At 53.0% G+C, this 26,011-nt stretch overlaps 1 protein-coding gene across 5 annotated transcripts in view; it reads right to left on the bottom strand.

Annotated features, from left to right (window-relative positions):
- Window positions 1-26,011, bottom strand: part of ASTN2 (astrotactin 2) — a 360,791-nt gene that overhangs the window by 224,447 nt on the left and 110,333 nt on the right. For 4 of the 5 annotated variants that reach the window (XM_033011918.2, XM_042786506.1, XM_033011917.2 and 1 more), the window contains exons 4-6: window positions 25,465-25,614; window positions 17,256-17,363; window positions 2,352-2,498 (exon numbers count right to left, since the gene is read on the bottom strand). In XM_033011918.2, the coding sequence (XP_032867809.2) occupies window positions 2,352-2,498; window positions 17,256-17,363; window positions 25,465-25,614 (405 nt within the window). The remainder of the gene's footprint in view (window positions 1-2,351; window positions 2,499-17,255; window positions 17,364-25,464; window positions 25,615-26,011) is intronic. The other variant, XM_042786505.1, reaches the window with a different exon arrangement.

The following is a 26,011-nucleotide window of genomic DNA, read 5'->3' as shown; positions in this document are numbered from 1 at the left end:
AGCCTCGGCTGGGCCAAAGACATCAGCTCTGCCGTCACTTCGCTCACGTGGGGTTGCCCACACATCCCCCTTTTGCACCCAGGCAAAAGAAGCAGCTTTAAACCCACCCAGGAGATCGGCACGGAGGAGCCCGTCCCCCTGTTTTCCATCAGCGTGAGAGTCCGGGTGCCAAGCCTCTGCAAACACAGCCACCCACATTTTTCCTGGGTATCATTAAAATTTCCCAACCCAGCTCAGTTCTGTGATGTCTTTAAATGTTTTATAATATTTTGCTGCCAGTTGGGTGCTGCCTTGGGATTTGTTGTTATTCAAAAAGAAGAAACAACTTTAAGAGCTTTTCTCTTCCCAGGCAGGGGACTCTGCCATCACATAAAATGATGAGATTTCAGTAAAAGTGATAGCCACTGCAAAATGCCTTGGCTGCTTCTATGTGAAGAATTTGACTGTTTCTCATAAAAAATATTAAAAAAGTTTTCACAGTTTGTAATTATATTTTACAGTTTCATTACAAAGCTCATTTTAATTCTTCTCCAAGCCGTTTTTACCAGTCCTCTTGCCACTTTCTCTTCAGAAAAGTCATTAAGTCGTGACTGGAGATCATCCCATTTCCCCCAGTTTCAAGGATATTAATCTGTTTTATTGGTATTTCATTGTCATTTCCATTCGAGTGTTCTCCATATTTGCATAATTTGCATTGCCACCCCCTTCCTGGTGACAAGCACAGGCTCAGCTTTTCACTTTCATTCTACAGAGTCACATTACATTTTGTTTTATTTTCTTTGAGGACACACTGTCTTCCCTGGCCCAGAACCACAGGCCGGGAGCAGAGTGCCGAGGTGCTAACCCCATCACTGCCTTCCCGGCCAACCTTCAGCAAGTACCAAAACCAGTTGTGAACTCCCAGTCCGAGCAATGAACTGGCCAGTGCTCATCTCAAAGGGACACGAGTTAACACTGGAGCAACCTCATTTCCCAAGTGCAAAACCAGTTTCTGTTCTCCAGTTACTCGTTATAACGATCTGTGAAGACTTCAGAATATTTATGTGCAGCCTGGACAATCCTTAAAGCCTTTCAGAAACAGGTCAATGTGTAAACAAGTCCCTTGTTTCAAGTCATGACTTTTTCATGTTTCCACTCCACTGATGTTCAGTTCCTCCAACCTGAGACCACAAAGTAGACGCTCTCCTCTTCTTTCCTTTAAGGACCGAGCTTTGACCACCGCGGTAGCTCACGTACCCCAAGACTGGGTTGTAATTTCCAGAGTGAGCAGCTAAGGAGCGTCCTCGGGGATCAGAGCAGAGGCAGCCTCACACCCCAGCACGGGAGCATCAACCCAGCGCACACAACACCCATCCCATCGGCATCGTCAGGTGCAGGCACAGAGTGGGGTTAAGGAGGCAGCGAGGGCCAGCAGTGGGGCTGGGGAGAGCTCATCTCTGCCAGCGCTGCAGTGCAGGTAACACCCTACGGGTGTTTATCACAGCCAAGAAGAAATCACTCTTAGCGGGGCCAAAACCCACTTCAAACACACTGGTGAGTCCCTCCCCACGACGGGGTGATGGCTTGAGCCCCCCCGCCATCACCCCCTGCTGCTGCGTGCCGCTGCACCTCTTTAACCATCCACCTCCCCCACCAAAATGTTAATTCCCCCAAAAGCTGTTCTCCATCCCAGCCCCCAAAGCAGGGGGGCTGCACAAGGGCCGGCCGTGCTGGGACACCCCAGCACCTGGTGATGTACCGGCTCCATGCAGCACGCTTCTGGCAGAGAAAAAGTGCCCCCTCTGCACACCCCAAGCAGTGAGACGAGGAATTGGAACAGACTGAATAATGCGTCCCGTCTGCTGGAAGAAAATGAAATTTGCCCTCGTGTTACAGAAAACTTGCACTTGATGCTCGCTGCACATTATAAAGAAAAGGTCAGTGAAACACAACATACGCAAGGAACCCAGTTGGAGAAAGCAATAAGTAGTGACAGCAGCCCTTGTCTAATTTTTCAAAGCATCTTTGCCTTTGCTCAAACCCTAGCAATTTCACTCTGCACTGACGCAAGGGGCTGGGATGAGCAGTTTTGCTGCTGCAGGACGGGAGGCTGTCTGTCTGTGCAGGTTCCCTGGGCTTGTCAACGAGTTTGGAGGAAAATGGGAATATCCATTACGCACAGTTAGTGAAGATAATAATAATATTAATAAAAGACATGATTGGGATTTTGGCCTCGGGCTCGCAGATGTGCTTTGCTCCTCTGGGAAAGGGGGATCCCTGCAGCCGAACGCAGCCGAAATTCCTCTTTAGGAATTTCCCATGTCCCAAACACCCAGTGAGGCAGGGGGGTCCGAGTCCCTCGAGGGTCTTACCATCCGCGATGAAGTGCTCGGGTACGTGAAGCGTCACCTTGACGGTCAGCGGGCAGGAGAGCTGGGAGCCGCACACCACGGCCAGGACGCAGGAGCTGACCGCGATCAGGGTCAGCGCCGTCTTGTTGACGGGGCTCTTCATCGAACCTGGAAGGCAGAGAGAGGGGTGGGTGGCCAAAAGGCAAAGCTGTACCAGGGCCTTGCTCGGCCTCCCCCCGTCCCTGCGCAGATGCAGGAGAGCCCCAGCCCTGGGGAAGGGCAGGCACCGAAAACAAAGACGTCAGCTCAGCAGCACTGGAAGAGCTCCTGAGGTCTGCAAACCCCATCATTCCCATCATGCCTTATTTGGCTGGGTTTTAACATTCATGTTGTTTCACTCACCGAGCTACCTCAGTCCCGGGGACTGTATTTTCCTAGAGCAGGGAGAAAACCTGCTCAGGGCCCTGTACAGACCCTCTCCCTGGGAGCCCCTCATCTGTTCACCGTCCCTGCCAGGCTCCCCCGGCGAAGATGCCCTCACTTCTCATCAGCCTTGGTTCACCTGGCAAATCTCATCAAGTCACAAAAAATAATCAAGCCAAATCTGAGGACTGCCTGGACCGTGGCATCTTTCGCTTTCCCCTAACACCAGGAGGAATCTACACCTGTAGACGTTACATAGCACTGGCGAGTGTTAATTATTTACGCAAATACATATATTCACTCATCACAGAGGGACTACGCTGAACAACAAAGTGACCTACGGAGCCAGCTGCTTTTGACAGGCAGGAGATCTCACAAAACAAGTTTTATTTTGTCAGGCGTAGAGGCTCAAGGCATCTCCATCAAAGCAGCTCATATTTTCTGACACAGAAAAGCCAGCTGCCAAAGCAGGTGCCCAGCCCCCCCTGGTCCCCAGCGGGCACCCACATGGCACGTGGGTCACCCTCGGACTGCCATCCCTCGTCTCAAAGGCCATGTGCCTGGCACCAGGGCTAACGGATTCCTGCATGAAGGAATAATCCCATGGGGCTGGGGGGATCCCATCACCCCACGGCTCTGCTCAGACCTGCACACTCTGCCAAGCTCGCTTGGTGGCTTTATTTCATCTGGATTTTTTTTTGAAGTGTTAGGTAAAATTCAACAAGCCAATGAGGAGCTTGAGCATCCGTGGGTCTAGAGAGGCCAGCAGCAGGTACAAACCCATGGGGAAACCCTCATGGAGCAGTGTGGTGTGAAAATGACTGAATCATTGTCAATGCAGTTGGGTGGGACAGAGAAATCCCCAAACTCCGCAGGGAAGGGAGTGAAGCTGGGCAACAGAGTCATCAGGAGAGACCTGGCTGCCCCAGGAGATTCGGATGCTCCTGTTGGCACAGGCCAGGTGTGCCCACGTGTCCAGATAAAACACCCTCCTCTGATGGAGATCACCAGGAGAAACTGTCCCCAGGCCACCGCTACCCCATCACCAGGTGTCCAATGCCCAAGAAGGGAACAGCCCTGGTGTCTGCATCCTTGGGGCACCACTGGTCCCTCCCTGCCCAGCGCCGGGGACTGCCCCACCGCTGCTCCGACTGCGCCGCATCCCCCCCAGCCACCTAGCCCCACACCTCGCATCAGCACTAACGACAGACACCTCGCAGAGCAGCCGGTTCCCTTCTCCAGTGCTTGGGGCTGATTAAAAACCCCTTGGGGAGCACAGCAATGCCAAGGAGAGGGCACGGACCAGCAGTGAACTCCAGCCGCTGCGCAGGCTGTTACGGTGCGGCTGAGACAGAGCTCCCAGCAGACCTGACTGTGTCCCTGCTCAGGATCTGGGCGAGGACACTTCTTTATTTTTGGAAGCTGATTCAGCCTCTCCCCTCCTTGCTCCCTGGCCCTTATCACCTCATCAGCACAACGAGATTTAAAAAGCATCAGTTTGAAAATTGAGTGGGAAATACATCCAGCAAGTTAGCGCTTGTACACCCTGTAATTTGACCGAAGCCGGAGTTAGAGATGCTGGAGCCAGGGCAGGGATCTCATGCTCAGCACAACCTGTGTTTTCCACCAAAGCATCCCCCGCTGCAAGTTGAAGCCTGCACAGTGGATGCTCCAACCAACATTTGCAGGACAGGAGAGGTGGCTGATCTTCTGGCAAATACCCCCCATCACTGCGACCAACAGCAAATTGATTATTTATGAAGCATCTTTTCTTTCCTTATGCATGCATCATCTAAACTGCCTTCCCACCCCTATTTCACAGCTTTATTGCCGATCTCCTGTGCCCTTCACCTTGTGCTCCCCTTTTTTTCTTCCCAATCTTTATTCATATCATCAGCATAAGTTAGCACCTCCTTGGGAGGCAAACTCATCCTCTCGCTGGGCATACTGTGCCTGCCACAAACCCTGTGTTTGCTTAAAGTCGATATCAGCGAATGTAAAAAGAAAAAAGAGGGAAAAAAAAAGAAGAAAAAAGAAAAAAACAAGGAAAAAAGCCTCCATCAGGATAATTGGACACAGCCAAGTATACAATAGACCAGAGAACACTGGATTTTACCATTATAAATCACCTTTCAATTCAAGGTCTTAAAGTGCTTTGCAAACATTAAATCACAAATCCCTTACAAGTTAGATGAGTATTATCCCCTTTTCACAAAGAGCCTGAATCACAGGTACAATGGCAGCTTTCACCATCCTGCAGCTGGAGTGGAGCTGGAGGAATTAGGATCTGGGAGATCCCACCCCCATCGGTCCACGTGGCTGCTTCTTTCCCCGTGACTAAGAGGAGAGGGGCACAGAAGCTTGAAACAGAAAAAACGCCCATTACAGCTCAACGAGTTTGAGCTTGGCTGCCCAAGTAAAGGGACAACGGGCTACAAGTCTCCTGTAAGTACCTTCCCTGCTCCCCTGCCTCCCGCTCCCCACTCGTTTCCATCACGGCGCTAATTATTGACCTCTAGAACTGCCTGACACTGGCTCTGACCAACCGAACCAAAACAACGGGTCTTCTGCTTGAGCAGAAATTGGATTTCCAGCTCAGCTCTTTATTGCTCACGATCAGTTTGCTGCCAGGTTTGAAGGGAGGCTGCTGGAAAATCAGATCCTTCCCTCGTTCTTTAAAGAGAGGGACACGGCTCCCGTTTTCCATCCCATTGCCTGCTCTTGAGACCACTGCTGCTCCAGCAGCAGCATTCCTGTGCTGCACTTAAACACCCATCTGGAGATAAACAGCTTCATGCCAGGCCTCTAAAACCACAAGCAAACGTATTCTTAGCAAACCACTGCTAACCAAACTAACCTCAGCAGGTTCACCAGGGCTTCACGCTTCTGTTCAAGAGGTGAGAAAATGATTCATTCTTTCCTTGGCAGAGGAAGAGGAGCCAAACCCAGCTCAGTAACTGACTACATAAACCACAGTGCTACAGATGGGAGCTCTACCTGGCTGAAGCTTGCTCTTGTCTTTCCAGGCTTTCAGGGAGGTGTTTGAAGTGCAGGTTTGCAAACCCAGGCGCACCAAACGAGCTGGTATCAACCTCCTTTACCAAGAGGAGGAAGCTTGGTGGGGAATGCAAGACCTTCATGGGCAGCTGATGGGACTTGGGAGCCCCGAGAGCCTCAGCACCCAACGCAAGTCTTCTTTTAGGTCTCGTGGGGTCCAAAAAGCCCAAGAGGAAGGTGGTGACTGGGCACAGCTGCGACCAAATTAATTTCCTAGATTCCTCAACCGTAATACATACTCTCTATATTTTTAATTAAACATGTTTCTGTCGCATTTGGGATGGTTGCAACAGAGTGAGCAGGTGCCCGAGTGCTCATCTGGGCTGTTTTGGGGGGAAAGTGATGGCCCATGGGGGTTCCCGGGGGGCGGCAGACCCGGGGAGCCTGTGCCTGAGGAGTGGGCACGACACACAACGAGCGTGAAGAATAAGAAGAAATGCTTCTTTCCAAACAGGGAGAAGTGTGAGAGCAAGGGACGGAGAAGTAGAAAGGCAAACTGCTCCGTTTTAGTGCAGAATCATACCCGAGATGCTTCCTGCTAGGGATCCAATTAATGGCAGTGTAATTAGACTGGAAGACAAAAGGAGTAGCCAGGACTGTGGTCAGAGGGGCTCCTGTCACCACCACCTTTCCCACGCAGGATTTTTTTTCTCTACTTAAACACCAGTGTCAATTAGCCTGGCTCCAGCCTCCCTGAGAAGATGCGGGTCCCTCTGCAGACGGCTCAGAAGCAGCTTGCAAAGCACCACGTTCCCCTTAAGATTTTGCACCTGCTGCAAGATGAAGATAAATTCAAAGCCACTGGTGTAAACACTCTGCAAACAGCCCCTCCAAATGCACCGTGTCTCTTTTGAAATATCATTTCCTCGTGCAGTTAATTACTTGCTGCTTTGTACACTTTCCCTTGCCCACCTAAAGGACAAGGTGGGGAAAATAACCAACAAAACTTCGAGCTCATTTCTTTTTAATATTGATAGTGCTGCCTAAATTTAGGAAGAAAAAAAAAAAGGTATGTTCAGAACACGTATGGATTTACGAGCAACACAAATATCCCGCGCTCTTGGTAATATGATGTTTCTAAATCAGGCTCATAAATACATGCTTGGGAGATTAGTCTATAAAAAAAAATAAACTTTAATTACCCCATCTTTATCAGCACACAGCCCATGGTGTTAGCCATATGTGGGTGTTAAACGCCAAGTGCTTTGCAATCTTCCCTGCCCCCCTGGAGATAATGGTATAATACAGAATGTTGCGCGGCTACTCGGATATTAAAATGTATTTCTACCACCCGAGGAAGACAGGGCTGGGGAAACCGAGCAGGAGAACGGCGAGTGCCTGCACTGCTTAGCAACACGCGGCACAGCCGCCAGCACCCAGCCGCCGTGCCATGCTGCGTGCTGGAGCACCCGGCGTGGGGAGCAGCACCCCCAGGGAGCAGCACCCCCAAGAAGCCAGGGAGCAGCAACCTCAGGGAGCAGCACCCCCGGGGAGCAGCACCCCCAAGGAGCAGCACCCCCAAGGAGCCAGGGAGCAGCACCCTCGGGGAGCAGCACCCCTGGGGAGCAGCACCCCCGGGAAGCAGCACCCCCAGCACCCCCAGGAGCAGCACCCACAGCATCCCCGGGGAGCAGCACTCCCAAGAAGCAGCACCCCCAAGAAGCAGCACCCCCAAGAAGCAGCACCCCCGGGGAGCAGCACCCCCGGGGAGCAGCGCCCCCGGGAAGCAGCACCCCCAGCACCCCCAGGAGCAGCACCCACAGCATCCCCGGGGAGCAGCACCCCTGGAGAGCAGCTACCCCCAGAGAGCAGCATCCACGGCACCCCCAAGGGGCAGCACCCCCAGCACCCCGGGGAGCAGCACCCCCAGAGAGCAGCAACCCCTGGGAGCAGCACCCCCGGCACCCCCAAGGGGCAGCACCCACAGCACCCCGGGGAGCAGCCAGACTGCCACAGCCCATCTCGTGTTCCCACCATGCCCCCAGCACATGCTGATGTCACCAGCGTGTCAGAGGGGCTGGGTGCTCCTAATGATCCTTCTTTATGTTCCAGCAGAGGCTCATTAATACGCTACAACAGCGTTTCCAGGACACCCTCACACACAGGAACATCTCAAGGTGTTTTACAAGCGAGGGATCATGTCGAATCAAATCAAACGCCAATTAAGATGAGCAGCGGTGTTGGCAGGCGGCTCTGGCCATAAAGCACCCTGTGCTGGGGAGCAGCACTGCCTGTCTGCCCCCCCCCCCGCCCTGCCCCAGGGCCTCCCCACCCCTTCCACATCAGGGTGGTCCCTCCTTCTCCACCACACCAGACACTGGGATGGGATGGGATGGGATGGGATGGGATGGGATGGGATGGGATGGGATGGGATGGGATGGGATGGGATGGGACTTCCTCCTTCCAGCCAGACACAGCTCTCCCACACCGTGGTCCCCACCAAGCCTTCATGGACCACTTTGCCCCAGAGCCACTTCCCTCAGAAGGGGGTGGATGTTGATGCAATGAACCTCCCCCCCCCCCCAGCAGCATTTGAGCAGTGGGGTGAGAGCAGGAGCAGGCGTTTCATTGCATACCAACGCCTGGCCACAGCCTCTCCTCCAGCTGGCACCTTCTCCGTCACTGACTAGGACAAATCCCAAGTGAAGGTGGTCACAGCTACAGTCTGGATCTGGGTCAGGGCTTGGGCACGGGGTTGTCTCCAGCCTCATCCCCAGGGTCAGCAGGGTGGGGGGCAGCCCCGAAGCGGCAGCTTTGGTCCCCCCGTGCCGGGGGAGAGCCCCAGGGAGACTCCTCTCACCTCCGAGAACGCAGAGTGTGAACACAAGAAGCAACGGGGGGGGAAGTGAGGAGGAAAGACGGCTGCGTTGTGCATCAGAAGGGTGAAATCAGACACTTCCAGATTTATAGAGGATTTGCTCTTGCTAACTGCACGCCGAATCAGATTAATACTATTAACATTTATGAATTACTCACTAGCAATTAGCTGAGGCATTCTCTGGTACAGCACAGGGGGCTGCAGGAAAGGCAGCCCTGGGGTGTGGGTGAGGGAGAGGAAGATGCTGAGGGGTGGCACGGCCACGGCGGGGAGGTCAGGTCGGGCTGCAGGACCCCGTGGCGAGGTCAAGGGTTCGGCGCCTGAGCTCCAGTGTGCACCAGCAAGCTCTCACGCTCCTCCGGCAGCCTGAGCCTCGGCTCTTTATGTGCTCCTGGAGTTTTAATGCCTCGTGCTGAATAAATGTATTTACTTCCTATTTATACAGTTGCTGGTGGTGGTCCCCCTCTGCTCTAAAACACTGCTCCTGCGGCTCACAGGGAGATGCCGCCAGCAGATTTCAATTAGGAGGAGAATGAAGAAGGGGGGAAGTGGATGGAAAGGAAAAGTCCTGAAGGCTGGGCAAGGAAAGGGCAGCAGAGGGAGGGGGGAAACAGAGATGACTGTGGTGGCACAGGTTGAGATGCTGGTCTTTGCTGATCCACCAGCCCCAACACCACCACGGCCACCTCTGGGTAGGTTCTCCTGACTGCATGTCTTGGACCTCCCCTGGCACAGCAAAGGGGTAAAAATTTGTGCAAACCCAATTTCCTCTCCTGCCACTGTTACATTTTTTTGCATTTCTCTGGGCATGGACAATTAAAATCAGTGAAGTCAGTTTTGCTTTCATGTTCCCGGTGCTGAATCGGTTAAGATAAAATCACATTAAAGAAACAGTTACATATTTAAAGGCAGAGACTGCCTGCAATGGAATTTTCTTTCATGCAAATCAATGGAAACACTTCTCTTGGAATTGAGGCCTGATCTTTTTTTGTTTTAAACTCCAAATGAGTCCCAATTTTAGAATATACAAACACGAAGGCAAATCTGAGTGGAAGGCTTCATTTTAAGGAGGAGGGAAAGCAATTTTCAGTACAGTGTAACGAAAACATTATTCCTACAGGAAAAAGGAGAAAAAAAAGTAATCATTATCTATGAAATAGCTCGTGTTGAGTCACAGCCCAGGGAGGATTGTGCTCAGCGAGTGAAGGGCTGGTCAAACAGCAGAATTGATCTTGGAGACCGGGAGAGAGCAGTGATGGAGGCCAGGCTGCCGGGGAGGGCTCAGCACCCGGCAGGAGCTGCCCAGCGCTGCTGGACCTCGGCCACTCTGCCCTGTGCTGACCCACCAGCTCCATCACCACCAGAGTCACCACCTCTAGAGCCGGGGTCCCCCCCACAACCTGGGAACTGGGCTGGGATCTCCAAAGCCAGACGTGTGAATGAAAAACAAACAAAAAAAAAAAGCCGAACAAAACAATACAAAATTAAAAAAAAAAAAAACAAAAAAAAACACAAAAAAAAACAAACCCAAACAAACCATCTTTCTCCTCCCTCCCTTATTTTTGGAATAGATGCAAAATGACCCAACAGGGCAAGAATAAACATCTCTGTTCTGCACCAGCTCCCCAGGGTTGGGGCATATCCCCTCCGTGCCTCAGTTTCCCCCGCAGCCAAGCACCACGCAAGGATGATCTTCACCAGCACAGCGTGACACCCACCACCCTCTGACTCCTCTCCCACTCTTCCCCCTGCTCCAGCCAGGAGACAAATCCACGGCGCCAGGGCCACGCCGAGCATCGGCACCAAAGCCGCGGCGGTTTCCCAGCCGCGCTAACCCCTCGCCCTCCTCCCGCCCGCAGCCAGCGCCGTGTTTATGTTCCGCTTCCTGGGAAACAAGAGGCTCGTTACCATGCGGAGGGCGACAGCAGAGCGATTAGTGGAATTTGTTACCCACATGCTCTGAACAAAATTAAATTAAAAGTGCTGCTTTGCTGTCAAGATAAGGGCCAAGCCAGAGAGATAATTTTTCACTCTCAAACACTCAATTACTCGCTGAGGCTGTATCAGATACAATCAAAAAATAAATAAATAAAGAGAAAGACCCACACTGCCTCCAGGAACAGATGTAAAAGCCGTTATCTCTAGCACAGTCCAGGGAAGTTAAAGAGCCTGTGGCTGCCGCAGCTCCACGGCCGCTTTCATTGCAGACCCCTCCGCCCCGCCGCTCACGCCTTGCAGCCAGACTCCTGCAGCAGCCCCTCACCCCAAAAGCTCAGTACCCCGGGCACGGGCAGGAGGGTGTGAGCACCCCTGTACCTACAGCCGCCGGGGATGTACAGGACCGGAGAGGCGGCTGGAGGAACCCCAGCCCAGTTTGCCTGCACAGATGGAGTCTAACAGCGATGGTGAAGAGCTCTGGGGGGGTTTTATGTGCTGAAGCAGTGCCTGCTTGCTCTGTGTGCAAAATAAGGCGTCATGCAAAGGGACCATGTTTATTTGCTTGCTGGAAAAACAGCATCCATGGCAGAGCTTTTGAGAGAAAGGTTGGAAATGAACAGCGTCCCTCATGGGTCCCACCACCCCGAGGGTGGCAGCGGGCTGGGATGCAGGGGTGCAGCCAGGGGGGTGATGGACCCTGGTGCTCTAGGAGGTAAAAGTCGAGGCTTCTATCAGCAAGGTATCTCATCCACAGAGATCTAGGGATGTCCAAGTCCTGTGGGACCCTAGTTGCCCCTCTGGGGTGTTCTTTACAATGTCATGATACCACAAGGGGTAATGGCTTTAATCTGAAAGAGGGCAGATTCAGATTAGATACAAGGAAGAAATCCTTCCCTGTGCAGGGGGTGAGGCGCTGGCCCAGGGTGCTCAGAGCAGCTGTGGCTGCCCCCTCCCTGGAAGGGTTCAAGGCCAGGTTGGACGGGGCTGGGAGCCCCCTGGGCTGGGGGAAGGGGGCCCTGCCCGGGGCAGGGGGGTGGAACTAGGTGATCTTTAAGGTCCCTTCCAACCTAAGCCATTCCATGGTTCTATGCTTCCCTGGCCTGGCAGGGAGCAGCACGGCTTCACACGCCATGAACCAGCTGGGCGTGCGCACCAGACACTGGCACTGACCCGTCCGTCTGTCCGTGCAGCGAGCGGCTCTGCGTCCCCTTCCCGGGCACGCTGGGGCACGGCTGGCTGCACGAGGAGGGGGTGGGCAGGAGCCGAGCTGGCACGGGGCTGCCAGTGCCGGCAGGGAGGGAGAAGCCTCCTCGAGCACAGACAGACAGCACGAGGCACGGACAGACGTATATTACTGCCGCTTGCTATTCTAAGCACCCCACATCAAGGTGTTTGCTTTATCGCCTTTTGTCTCCCATTTGATTCCTGACAGTATCTCCCCCAGTTTGAAGGCTGCTGGGATGGTGAGCCGAAGCTGGTGCAGATCTGGGGGGGGTGATTCCCCAAGGAACACAGCAGAGACAGGGCAACGTGCTGCCCACGGTGTTCGCTCAGCCCCGCGAGGCCAGGGGTACTGGCAGAGCACGGAGAACGGTACCCAAATTTCATTGTGCATTTCGTTTAGTTCCTCATGAAATAATAAGTGTCTGCTGCCTCCGGAGACAGAAAAGGATCAAAGCAAAGCTTCCTCATATGTAACAGACTCCGAATACCTAATATTCCCTTATAAAAGGCCTTGTTTTAAACACCAAATACAGAGGCAGATCAAAGCTCAGCTTCTTATTTCACTAACAGCCCTCAGAAGATTCGTCAGCCAGCAAGGCACACACATGCGTGCACACACGCGCAGCTGACACCAATCTAAGGTACGTAATTGGACTCTGCTAATTTGTCTGAACCATCCCCGCATGCTATGGAAACAGTCAGGTGCCTTGTCCATGGAGACCTCGGCCAAGGAGCATCCCAAAACTACATCCTCCCTTCCCTGGGGTGCTGGGGAACTCTCCTGGGACAGCAGCAGGTTGCTGGGATGGGAAGGCACCACCTGAACGAAAGCTGTGCGTGAAAACAGGGTGGGATATTTCCCCCTCCTCTTTTGGCAGGCTGAAATAGAGGGGATGCCGGGAGGGGTGAAGCAACTGCAGACCCGAGTGTGGAGGAATGGGCTCGGGGTGGTCCAGCATGGGCTGAAGAAGAGCAGCAGCCAGCTGAGGATGTTTGAGGAGAGATCTCAGCTGGGTAACATTGCTGGGTGCCCTCCAGCACCTCTCAACCACCATCGTGCCAACAGCATCACTTTGTGCTTGCACCCAGTGCTCCACTTTGTATCCGAGTTTCCAGCAACTCCACACCTGACGCTTCTGCCTGATGAGGGGAGCGAGATCGGCCCCAGTCCCAGGGGCTCACCAGCAGCCACCCGCATAACCACAGCCAGCACACCAGGAGGTTCCCGTGCTTCCCAATTCTCCCAGGGCAGTGGGAAAGGGGACAGCCAGCCCTCACAGCAAGCAGAGCCCTGGAGCGCACAAACCTGCTGCAATCAGGTTGCAAGGAAATCTCATTTCTGGAAAATCTCACCAAGTCAGTAATGAGGGTCAGCAGGAAAGAGCAAACCAGCCATCCCCAGCCCCTGCTGAAGGTCTCTCCAGCCTGCAAGCCCGGGGCTCCACGTGCCCTGACAGCCCCTCTCAGGAATTGTTTTCCTTCCTGCCTCAGTTTCCCCTAATCCAGGAAGCTGCACAGCATCTGCCCTGCAGACCAGATGCAATGCTGATTTACTCTTCATTTGACCCTTAGAGACCTTCTCCTAGAAGGCGTTTTAAAAGAGCAGGAACGTTTCTGTGTTACAGAGCAGCTGCTCCGGGGCCGGAGGAAGCAGACGGAGGTGGGGGAGGCTCTCTCATGCCCCCCCGCTCCCCACCAGTGAGCCGGAGGGGCTCGTTAAACTCACCGAGTCCTTGACGAGCCCGGCAGCACCGAGCGCAGGGGCCAGCCCCCCGCTGCAGGGAGCCTGGAACGGCCTTGGAGTTACGTTGCTGCTGCTTTTCTCCCGCCCCCCCCCTTCCCCATCTTTCTCTCCATTTGAACAGCTGTCGGGCAGGCACTGCAGGTGACCTGGGGAGCTCGGGGCTGCAAAGTCAGACCCCGAGCTGAATATATTTCGCTGGGCAGGAGGCAAGCACCACCCCGGAGAAAGGGGGATGGAGCAGGAGCGATGCACCGTGCAAGCGAGGTTTGTGTACAGAGCTCTGCCTTCCTGCTGCTGGGGTTTGTTTGTATTTCTACTAATATTTCGCTCTCAAACTCGGAGAGGGACCTGACTGAACACATCGCACGCTGCTCAGGAGAAGAGAGGAAACAAGTAAGTATCAAAGCTTGATATCACTTGTGATGGGCAGCTGGGGATGTGGATTAGCATCTCTACAACACTGGTTGTAGTTGTGTCTCTTGCGGAGACTTCAGCGCTGGTGAAGAGTGTGATGACTGACACCCTGGGTGACAAGAGCCACTTACATACCACAGCCAGCACACCAGGAGGTTCCCGTGCTTCCCAATTCTCCCAGGAGAGTGGGAAAGGGGAGAGCCAGCCCTCACAGCAAGCAGAGCCCTGGAGTGCACAAACCTGCTGCAATCAGGTTGCAAGGAAATCTCATTTCTGGAAAATCTCACCAAGTCAGTAATGAGGGTCAGCAGGAAAGAGCAAACCAGCCATCCCCAGCCCCCGCTGAAGGTCTCTCCAGCCTCCAAGCACGGGGCTCCACATGCCCTGACAGCCTCTCTCAGGACTTGTTTCACTTGGAAAAGCAGGACATGAAGTCCAAATTCCAGCTCCCTTGGGACTGCACACCAGCCCAGCCATCAGCGCGGCCGCCCAGCACTCAGGTCACACCGATCCATCAAAAAAAAAATGCAGAGGGTGGAGAGCTGGCACGAGCACAGGGCCGTGGGGAAGAAAAGGGATGCCTCATTGCAGATGGGTATGAACAGAGCACTTCTTGGCATGAGCCAGCCCTCCAGAGGCACCAGTGACCGGCATTGCCTCTCCCAGCTCAAAGCCCAGAGATGGGCTGAGCCCAACAGCAGACAAGGACCAAGGCTCCATGGGAAAGTCTCCTCTGCGTTATTTCTTATGCTCTCCCCTCCTCTAACTCCTCTTGAGATTTTCCAAGGACAGGGGAAGATAAGTGTAAGGGGATCCCCCAGACCTAGAAGCTGGGATGGCACACGGTACGGTGTGCTGGGACCACAGGAGGTGATGCCCTGGCTGTCCTTGCCCAGACTGATCAGATTTACTTCCCCATGTATTCCAGCACTGAAACCCAGGTATCAATGAGTCTGCTGCTCCTGAGCTACCAGAACAAGGTCTCCCTCACTCGACACTTACCTGTGGGAATGTCCCTCTAGTATACCTTGCCAAGGCACTATGAAACCTGCAGTCTTTCTTCTACAAGAGGCAAACAAAGCCCACAACCACTTAACCAGCTGGCTTCAACAAAGCTCGAAGTAAAACTGAACCTATGCACTACCTAAGTGGAAGCTTCCCATCACATTGGCTGGAATCAATGCCTTGACAGTATCAGTAATTAGGCGCAATCCTGCAAACCTAATCCGAGGAGAGAAACCCTGAGGAATCTCTCTCCTTGGACCTGATAACTATCTCACGGCACCTGCAATGACACGCAACCACGATGAAATCGATAAGGGAACATCATTGTAAGAATTAACCGTATCTGACGATGCATCCTTCTCCATTAAAGTTATGATCTCGTCCAATTATGGATCTTTGCTGAACTTGTAATTATGAGTTTGGTACTGTGACTTCCCACTAAGCTATTGCTTTCCTTCCACGAGGGAGAGAAGAGTCAATGAAAGGATAATGGAAAATTCCTTTCAAGGACGCAGCGATGGCAAAATTTAGCTAGACAGGAGGGAAAATACAATGGGGACTTTATGCAAGACAATTCCCTTGGTTAGCCACCGCTGAACACGAACAAACCAGGTTCTCGCAGCATCACTCAAACACTAATGTAGATCTAACAGCCAGCTCTGTGCAACCGTGCAAGGCAGTTCTTCCTCCTGAATTCCCTTCAAACCCAGCCATCAAAGCTGCCCAGTTGAACAACAGCTTATTCGAAGGAAAAGAAAGGAATTCTTCCCATTTATCTATTCCTTTATATTTGCCCTATGAGGAAGCTTAAACAAACAACTCAAAGCCAACGTATATGTCAATTTTTGTACCCGGCATCCAGCACGAGCATGTTTCGAGAGACTGACAGAGCACTTGACCTCACAGGGAAGAGCGTCAAGGCAGCAGGAAACCAAAGATTCATCTGCTCTTCATTAAAACACAGTTTTTCACACCTTGCTCGCACAGTGACTTTTCCAAAGCACCCAAGGACTTTCACACCCAGCCCAGTATTTCAGAATAACTCATTGAGAAAACAAATTCTGCATGTGGGAAATTTTCCCCCCTGCACCAGCGACTTTTTGAGACCATTTCTTTTGTCCTCGCTTGCAACACAACCAGTTTCTTCCTTCTCTCGCACATCATTTTCCCCTTAATGCAGCTGTGTTCGTACTGCAACAGGTAACTTCAACACACAAATTCTCTCCCTGCTTTCCATCAGAAGCTCATTTTAAACTCAGTGAGAATTTCTCATGGTTCTAAAACACATGGAAAAGAAAAAAAAAATTTGGATGTCCTGCCGAAATGTGATACACCCTTGTGCATGTGTGTGTTTATTCCACATGCAACCTCAAGCTGATCAGAGGTGTTGAGGTAATTTCACATTCAAATAAACACATTTTGAGCATTTATCGGAATGCCCAATCATTGAAACAAATGGAGCTGCATTTGCTGTGGTGGAAGCAAGCATCTATCTGGCGTGCTGCGCTCTGCCGAAGCCCGGCTTAATACAGAAAACAAATGGAGGGAGCAGACCCACTGTGCAATTTTTAAATTGCTTCCCAACATAGTTATTTCCTGACAGTGATTTTTCAAATGCAGCAGCAGCAAGGCTCGCCCTATCCTCCACCAAAGAACTTGGTCCGAGGATCCTGAGCAAAAACAATCCAGCGTGATGTGACCAGGCAAAACGTGGATGCTAATTTCAAACCACAGATGATATTTCAGTTTCTCACCTCCTCTAGTTCATAAAGAAAGCCTAAATGGGCTCTAGTCTACAAATCCTTGCCCCAACCCTCATTTTGAATTTGTTTTAATTTTTAATTGCCTTTGTGCCGAGAGGAAGGCTGGGAAATTTCCGTCCAACTGATGCTTTGCATGGGAAATACAGGGCAGAAAACAGGAGTTTGGAGCAAGGAATTGCCAAGGTGACCATCCCCAACAGCTGCAGCAGTGCCGGGACAGTGACAGACACAGTCACCACCCGCCAGTGCAGCTTTATGGAAGTGCCAGAGCGTGTGTAATGTAACTGATACTAGAAACCATCAAAGAAACCCAGATCCTCAGCAACATCACCGGGAAATGCTATTTATGGCTCCTGCATGGTGCTGCATCACACAAACAGCACATCTTGGGGTGTCCTTACCACTGCAGACCGGTATTGCAGTCCTGATCTAGGCTCATACAGTATCAGACACCACCGCCCATGGAAACAGTCAAGGTGCTCAACCACTTTTTAACTCTTACACACACGTGTATCGCCGGTACCTATGTCATTTTGTACCTTTGCTTCGTCTCCGGCTCCGATACTGCTCGGTGTAGAAGGTTAGCTGGGTTTCATCGTCTGCCTCTGAGCCAGAGTTTCCTTTGGCACGTCCAAACCCGATCCCACCTGCAAGCAATAGAGAGGAAAAAATCAGCCCTGTCAGCTGGGGTGCACAGCAGCCAGGGGAGCTGGGAACAACTTGGCAGGGCTGCCGGATTTGGCCGGCACCCACCGCTCCCAGCCCGGGGACTGGGGTCACCAGCAGCGACCGGGGGCTTTTGCCAGTCATTATTTCACTGGTTCCTTATTGCCTTCATCAAGAATCAAGAACCCGTGGTGCCAATTGTGATGCGAGTGGAAGAAGATGCCTTCTACCCTCAGGAATGTATCTTACTAATGTATTTCAATGTATTTACAAAGAAAACCTCTGACTGTAGAAGCTGTTCTCCCCGAAGGCACCTACACCGTGAAGTACAGTGAATTTTAGGTGTTTGCTTCAAACCAAACCGAGCGACGGGGTGGGGGGGAGGGAATACAGCACTCGGGGGGGCACTCAGGACCCCACCACAGCGGGAGGGTCTGGCTTCTCTCCCTCAGCACCCACTTTGGCCCATCTGCTCCGCCAGCAAGCTGTGACGGCCAGGGGCACGTACCCCAGCAGCACCGGTACCGACAGCCGGGGCAAGGAGCAGGGCTGGCCGCTGCGGTACCCGGCCTCTCCCTCCCGGGGCTGGAGATGCTGCAGATGCTGGAGGAGCCTGGCTCGCTTCTGCCAGACCCGCCAAGGAGTGACGGACACTTAAAAAGCGACACAGACTCTAACTGGCAGAAGTCCTTCAATCCTTGCAGAGTTTAAAGCAAAGAGGCCTCTGGGGGTTGACAGTGGCCCTTTAAACGGCCATTAAAATATTTTTACTGTTTTTAAAAAATCCTTTATTCTAAGCAGAAGCACAATTTCCCCACTTCTTGGCAGCAGAACAGAAGACGAGCAGTGCCTTCTGCCCTCTGAAATCCTTAATCACCGCGATGAGAGGCGGCTGGCAGGAGCCAGAGGGACGCCGGGAGCCCGGCACGTGGCTCCTGCCCCGTCCATGCCCCGACCCGGCCGGGCTGTGCCCTCCCAGGGGGGGCAAGGAAGAGGCTCCACCAGCTCCTTTCCTCCTGAACGCATCAGGAGGGGACGGTGCTTGCACACAGCAACGTTTAGTGCTTGGACATGGGGCCTGGCAGGGGTTTACAGACTCGCACCCCAAACCGTAACCCACCTTCAGCCCCTCTTCAGGCCCCCCCATCACAGGGAACATCCGATGTCATGATACACCCGCACCCAGGGACTGGGGATTGGAAGGGCACAGAGGAGGGGTAAAAACCAATGAGTCCTGTTCGCACCAGCGAGGAAAATCTTAATTAACCTGGGCTTCTAATGCAAGCCCTTGGGCGACCAGCCAGGGCTGCAGCTCTGCTGCACAGCCCCTTCTCCTGCCACGCAGGGGCTGTCCTGGGCTCTTCTGCTGCCGGCAGTGCCCGGGGCTGGGAAGCAGAAACCAGCTACAGGAGGGTTTTCCCCCCCCGGAGCTCGGCAGAGCCGTCTCCTCTGCCCAGGAGAGGGACCCGGACGGTGCCTGCGCCAGCAGGACATGGCACATCCCTCTGCCACCCGCCCCCGAGGCCAGGCCTGGTCCCTTTCTGTGCAGGCAGATGGCCGGGGGTGGCGAGAGGCAGCGATCTCTGGTTCTCGCTCCGCTCTCTCTGCGCCAGCCCCCGGGCCAGCCCCCTCCGGCTGCCCCGCGTTGGTTTGCCGGCTGCGTCGCCGTGATGGATGGCGCTGACATGTTAAATTACTCAGGCTGGATGTCTGCGGAGAGCTGGTGACAGCGATATTGCATTTTGTGATTACCCAGCACTGCGCAGGATGTATAAATACAGGAGTCGGGAGACCCGGCGCAGGTGCCCAGCCCGCCGTGGAAACGTCTCCCTCTGACCCAGCACGCCGTGGCAGAGGTCAGCCTGGAAACACAAGCCTGGGGCAGAGAAACGGCTGCAAGGGATGTACTTTTACCCCTTCATGCTACCAAGGGTGCTGGAACACACTGTGGCAGTGGTTTTGGAGGTCCCGGAGCCCAGCTGAGCCAGCCTGTAGGATGCAGGAATGCTGATCCTCACCCCATCCCGCCGTGAAACTGATTTCATGTTTAACTGGCCCCAAAATCCTGCCAAAGCATCCCTGTGAGATGCTTGTGCTTGGGGCAACACCTCCTGCACCAGCTCCACCTCGGAGGCAGGCTGCTCGCCGGGGCACGGGGCGGAGGATGCTCACAGCAGAGAGCACCCATGTGCAGCTGCTGATGGGGAGGAACAGGGAGAGCACCCAATAACAGCCAAGCAGCCCTGCCTGGTCAGCATTCTTTTTGCCTTTAAAAAGAGGGAGAAAAACACCAAGTAAGAGAAAAAAAAAAAAAGATCCTAATCGCCAGGACTGATTACAAAGCAAAATAAGATGCTTAAAAGAGAGACGACAGGGCAACAGAAACTTCACAGCATTGGGTACTCGTAACAGATGGACAACTCACTGTAGCGACTCCCCCAAGAAGCCACATCCCTTTTACACCCAGTTTACTCCTGCTATTGAGATTGGAGAAAAAACACAGCTCCCCTTCCTCGTTCGTGTCCCTCCCCAGAGGACCAGGCAGTGGTGCGGGGAGGGGGGGGCACAGGCGAGGAGGGGGAGCTCAAGGAAGATGCTCTTGCTTCTAATCCTGTTTGCAGATTTACAAGCTCGTTAATCCATTCAAACAGATCGCAGCTCAGCCACACACCAGGGCAGGGCACTCATTTTGAGTGCGATGCTAATTTAGCCGAGAGCAAGGCGGGGTGCCAAGGCAAACACCTCTTGTTATGGTGTAATTAAAGATGGTAGCATAAATGCTAAATAGGAACACTAAGGATATAAAATTCAGGAATTAGAGGCTCCATCACCCCCGAAAACTTTTTGTTAGCTAAAACCATGTGTATTTTTTTAAAGGTGTGTTTTTGTCATTACAAAAAGATAAAAAAAAAAGCAAACCTGACATTTTAAATCCCTTCCCCAAAGGTTACAGAGCATCTCAGGGAAACAACTGTGGACGCAAAATGAATCAAAACTGATTTAAAATAAATAAATAAGTAACTGGAACTATTTGGATGATTCCTGTCTGAGTCCAGGTTTACCTCAGATACTTTATCCTTCCCAGCTGGATGTTGTAACAGAAGTGGGAGCTCGTACTGGTCCCCAGCGGTGCCACCCTGGGTGCCATCTGTGCCTGTGCACCCCCCTGCCCCACAGCCACAGCCTCACTGCCAACACAAAAGGACTTTTTACATCTCTCCCCTCCAGAAAAAGGGGCAAACCCTGTATGCACCGCAGCCTTAAAGATCCACAACCCCCCTGCTCGACTGTATTCAGTTCCCTCCACCTCCACGATCACTTGCCCCATGCAACACAGTCTCCTGAGTGTTCAACAAGCCCTTCTGCTCCCAGGCTTCCCAGTAAAAACCAGATGAGGAGTCCCCTCCCCACCTCTCCAGCACTGCGGCAAGGTCCGTGCACCGAGGGCTGGCAGGGTGATGCAGAGCTATGCAATTAGCTAAGTGAAAATTTTCAGTTTAATTAATTTACCCCCCAAAAGGAGCACCAGTCAACTGAAAAACCAAACACGGCCAGAGAAACGTAAACCAGATGCAGTTTTAGGGAGGAAAAAAAAAATACGCAAACATTTGCTTTTGAAATGCATCCAGTCAACACAAAAAAAAATGATGATAAAAAAAAAAAAAGCGCCCTTTAAAAATGTAGCGCTCTGCTCTGGTTTGGCACTGCAGCAGTGTACACACACACACGCTGGTTCAGCTGATGAAAATTCCTCCTCCTCACTGATCTTCCCTTCTCCTGCCTATGCCCAAAACCCCACACTGGGGCGGGTGGTGACGGCCCCACAGCTTCCACCATGGAGAGCTGGGATCACGCCGATCCCAGATGGCAGCCTTCGCACAGCTGTGAAGGGTTTTATTTTCACCAAGGACCACCTCAAGGATCTGGAAGTGATGCTTTGACTCAGCCGAGGTGAAAGCTCCTGGACAAACCCCCAAAAAAGCCTCACAGCACGACACGATGCTCCAGGGGCACCGCGAGAGGCAGAGATGTCCTGGCAAAAGCAGGGACCACGGGCGAGCCCAGCCGAGCCGCAGCTCTCCTCCCTCAGGTAACTTTGGGTAACTCTGAGTAACTTACGGCACAGCCAAGACCTCGAAAACACAAGAAGCCACAGCCCTGATAAATAGTGCATCCCGTCTCAGGCAGGATCTATTAATTGCTTATTTATTCTCAAAGCCAGGGTGCTTTTAAAGGGCTGCCCCAGGAGAGGGCACCAGACCCCCTCTCTGCACAAACCGGCCTCCCCCCCACCCCCCCCGGGGCCACCTCCCAGCCCCGCACCCCGACATCCCACCCAGCCCCCGGGGGTGGGCGCGCAGGGTGGTCCTTGGGCCCCGCGCTGCTGCCTCTCCCCACATTTCCCAGGGCATCGCTTCCCAGTTTAAGCCCCACTCCGATGCAGCCGGGCTGGGATACTGCAGGTACCAGCCTGGCTGCACACTGGGAACCAGTAACCCCAGACCCTCCTGGGCACAGCATCCTTCCCTGCCGTGCTGCCAGGCCTCAGCAGAGCTATCCTCCTTCCACAGCCCACCCCTCCTGCACCTTGGCTCTTCTCATCCTCGCTCTCTCTCTCTATTATTTATAAACTCTAAATGCACTTCACTCGATAAAAGTGTTTGGGGAGAAAGTTTGTATGAAACGGGAATTAGACAAAATAAAGTTATATGGTACTGTAAATGGAGAGGGTGGTGTGTTTTTTTTTTTGTTTGTTTTTTTTGTATTTTAAAGTCGATCTTCTTGGCAAAATACGACCTTTCCCAGAGCTGTTAGAAACACTTAGCGCAGAATCAGATTTAATGACAAGCAATAGGCAGCAGTTTAAATGCACTTAGTGCAGGGAAGCGAAACAAGGTAAAGCTTATCCCAGATTTGTTTTTGTTGGGCTAGGGCATCAGGTTGTTTGTTTTCTGGTTTGGTTTATCCCGTCCTTCTGCAGGAGCAGCACTCAGAACCCTTTCAGAGCCTTTCTATAAAGGAGAAAATCCTTTTCTGTGCATGGCTCCTGCAGGGAAAATGCTCCAGCTGTAGGGCTCTGATGAGGTTAAGCATTAATTAAATCAAACCACGAGAAAATAATTACACACATGCATCCGTCAGGCTGACTTGTCACTACCCAGTAACAAAGTTGGATGCAAACTCCATCAACGGAACTGTCACACGGCTGTTAGAAGGAAATAAATGCATCCCAAACGGACAATTTCATTTAGGGGGAGGAAAAAAAAAACCCAACACGGATTGCAAAGGATTAATGAGGCAAAGGGTTTGTGTTTGCAATTGGATGTAAAATGCAAACATCGTGAGTTGTGATATCATCATTTAACCTTAATGTTTGATAGCACTCCAACCGCTCGCCCACCGGAGGGACAATTAACCACGGGCTGTTAAAACAAAACCTCCAGCACAGGAGAGGCACGGGGAAAGGTGTGGATACGGCCTCAGCAGCAGCAGCACAGCTCTTGCAAGTGAAAGAAATTTAAATTAAAAGGAAAGAGAGGATGGGGTGGGCCTGTGGGGAGCAGGATTGCCACTGAAGACACTGGAACTGGCTCGCTTTTTAGAGCTGCTCACTGATTTCTGATGATTGAGACCTTAAAAATCTTATTTCTAGGGCATGCTGGTGAGGGCTGCCGTAGGTGGATACACTCAAAGTCACAGTCCCCTCCTGAAGCCTGTGGGGTACATTATGCCTTGGGCAACTAAGGGCAGACACAGCTCCCCACCATCTCCGACAGCACACGCAACCACCCGCGGAGGAGCTGCCGGGAGGAACAGAGACCCAAGGAAATCACAGTAGGTCGGGCACCAACACCACAGGGACCCATCCTGCTCCCGGTGCAGACAAGGGAACAGCCACGGCAGCACCTTCCCAGCTCACCTGGGCCCTTCCCTCCCAAGCCATCCTCTTCACCTCCACCCGAGCTGTGCCCTGCAGCACAGGGGTGCTGTGACATCCCCACCCATCTCGCAGCACCTTTGGGACCACTGTAACCAGCTCAGGACCAGAGCAGCATGAGGTGCCGGTGCCCAGCTCCTGCCCATCACCTCCCCTTGCCCACGTACTGCCCCTGAAGCCCTTCCCCACGACTCGGGCATTCGAGAGCCTGCCTGGCACGGTGCTGCTGGAGCAGGCACCCCGACATAGCCAAGACACCCAATGCCCCAGGAGACAGCCCGAGAGAAAAATGCAGCAACAGGCACGGTGGGGGAGATTGGTGGGCAGGCAGCCAGGCACCCAGGGGGTCCCTTCCCTGTCGGGAACAGCGCAGGAGTCCAAAGGGAGACAATTTGTTTTCTCCAACACACATCTGACCAAGCTAGACAGACTTTAATTTCGCCTGCGCCGGCGGCCGTGGCAGGGAGGGATGGAGGGTGACCTTGCTGAGCACCATGAGTGGGTGGCCAAGTGGGGCACAGCAGCCAGAGGAGAAATTCAGCTCCTCATCCCAGGCAGATGTTGGGTGCAAGCTAGTCTCCAACCCTTGTGTTGAGGAAATGCAAATCTGGAGAGCGACCAAGGGCTCTCTTGTCCTGGTATCCACCGACTGTTCCCGTGGCCACTGATGGGCAGAAGGATCCTGGGGGGTAGCGGTGATGGGGTGAGGGCTGGGAAGGCCTCTCCTGCCCTGGGACATGTTCTGGCATGGTACAGATGGGGATTTGAAGGGAGGCAGGGGAGCACCAGCCCGGGGAGGTGGGAGATGGAGGGTGCATGTCCCCAGAGATGGGGGACAGGCCCGGCTGGCTCAGGGCCACACTCTGCTCCCACACAGCCAGAGGCTCTGCCTGCAGCCAGGCATTGTGTCTCCTCCTAAGCTCGGCTGCAAGGATTAACTGACTTGCTCCATTAGTGACCAAAAAGCCTCTTACCTTCAGGGAGTTCAAAAGTTGTTCAAAAAAAAAAAAAAAAAGTAAAAGAGGCTGGAGCAGAGAATCAGGGAAATGTCACCAGTCACTGTGTGGACCCCAAAGCACCCACACACGTGCATGTTAAAATCCAGATATACGTATTTGAATAGCTACTAGAAAATAAACCAAATAATTTAAACCAGTTAAAGAGTCAGAACATTTTCTTCACACCAGGTGAATAATTTATGGGCAAAGCTATAATAAAAAAAGCCCTCTCCAGGCCTGTATTGCAAGAAAATGTATCCAGAATAAAAGATCACATTTCAGACTCATAAATAAATGAAAACCAAAACCAACAGTAAATAGAAATAAAATTATTTCCTTCCTAGCTCCCAGCACGGCCACAAAGACCCGCAGTGCACTGGGCAGACCACGGTCAAGGGACCCTCCTGCCCATCATCCCTGGAAGGACCCTGATGCCTCCTCTTCCTCCCCAGCTGGAAATCTGGACCCAAACCCTCCGCACAGCCTGGGCACTCACGGCTTAACCCACAGCCATTACCGTTCCCAGCAGCGATAGCCATCGGAGGCGGCAGTTTCCCTTGCTGAGAGGCAACACAAGGACCAAATCTTGCTCAGGGGGCTGTTCCAGCCAACCTCCTCCTGCTGCTGTGGTGTAGCTGGCAACGGCCATCAAGGCTACAAATAAAACTCAGGAGTCCCCAGCATGCTTTTGCACAGTACAGCCTTTAGAGCCATGAATGCTGCTCCCACCCTCTGTGTGGTCCCTAAAAAGAAGTCCAAAAAACCCCAAGCACTGGGAAAGCGGAAAGAAGAGAGATCTCAGTGATGTGAGTTACAGCCAAAATGAACTTCACCCTTTCCTCCAAAATAAAAACTTGCCAAGAAGCTGTATGTCACTTCCAACAAATCTCAGCTAGCCAGGGCAGCTGGCAGGGACACTGGAGAAATCCCTGGGAGGGGGACACGAGGTGGCACCACTCTCAAGCGCCTCCATCCAGAGGATGCTGTGTGCGGTTTGCCCCTCTTCACCCTACCACGGAGGAGCTCCGGGGTCCCCACGCTCAGTTGTGAGGATGAGGAGCTCCTGCCTTCCTCCCCAGCCGAACTCCTCTGGATGTGGCCAAACCCAGGGCACCAGAGGAGCAGCCGGTGACGGTGGCAGCCTACCTCGGGGCCGGCTCCGGCGTTTCCGTCTCCCCACGGACGTGCTGCGCAGCGCGGGCTGGAGCTGCCCGATCTCAATGGGCGTGTTGGTGCGGAAGCTCTCCTTGAACTTCTGCATCAGGGACTCCACCGTCTCCTGCGTCACCTCGGGAGCTGCAACACCGGCAAAGGGACTGCGGTTAAAAGAGGACCAGGCCACCATGTCCCCAGCTGCCCGTACAACCCCTTCCTGGCAGAGGACAGCGTGAGCTGGAGCCGAGTCCTGGCGCAGGAGCTCTGCCAAGACACCCCCCCCCCCCCCCCCCCCCGAAATCACCCATGGGAACCCATCCAGCTCTTTCCAAGTCTTACCAAAGCCACAGAAATTAGAAAACTGTGAGTTTACAGAAATTGCAATGTTCACGCTGCTTTCCAGCATTTTGGATTATTCCAGCACATGGAAGCATCGCACCCTTATCCAAGTTACAGCCTGAAGGGTTCAAAAGACACAGGAACCCCCCGGGCACTGAGTTGGCTTGAGGTCGAGTTTAACTCTGCCCTGGGAGCTCAG

Source organism: Tyto alba, unplaced genomic scaffold (genome assembly GCF_018691265.1).
Source record: "Tyto alba isolate M040663 unplaced genomic scaffold, T.alba_DEE_v4.0 Super-Scaffold_11, whole genome shotgun sequence".
Lineage (NCBI taxonomy): Eukaryota > Metazoa > Chordata > Aves > Strigiformes > Tytonidae > Tyto > Tyto alba.
Note: the sequence above shows the minus strand (reverse complement) of the source record. Positions and strands in the feature narration are given on the sequence as shown.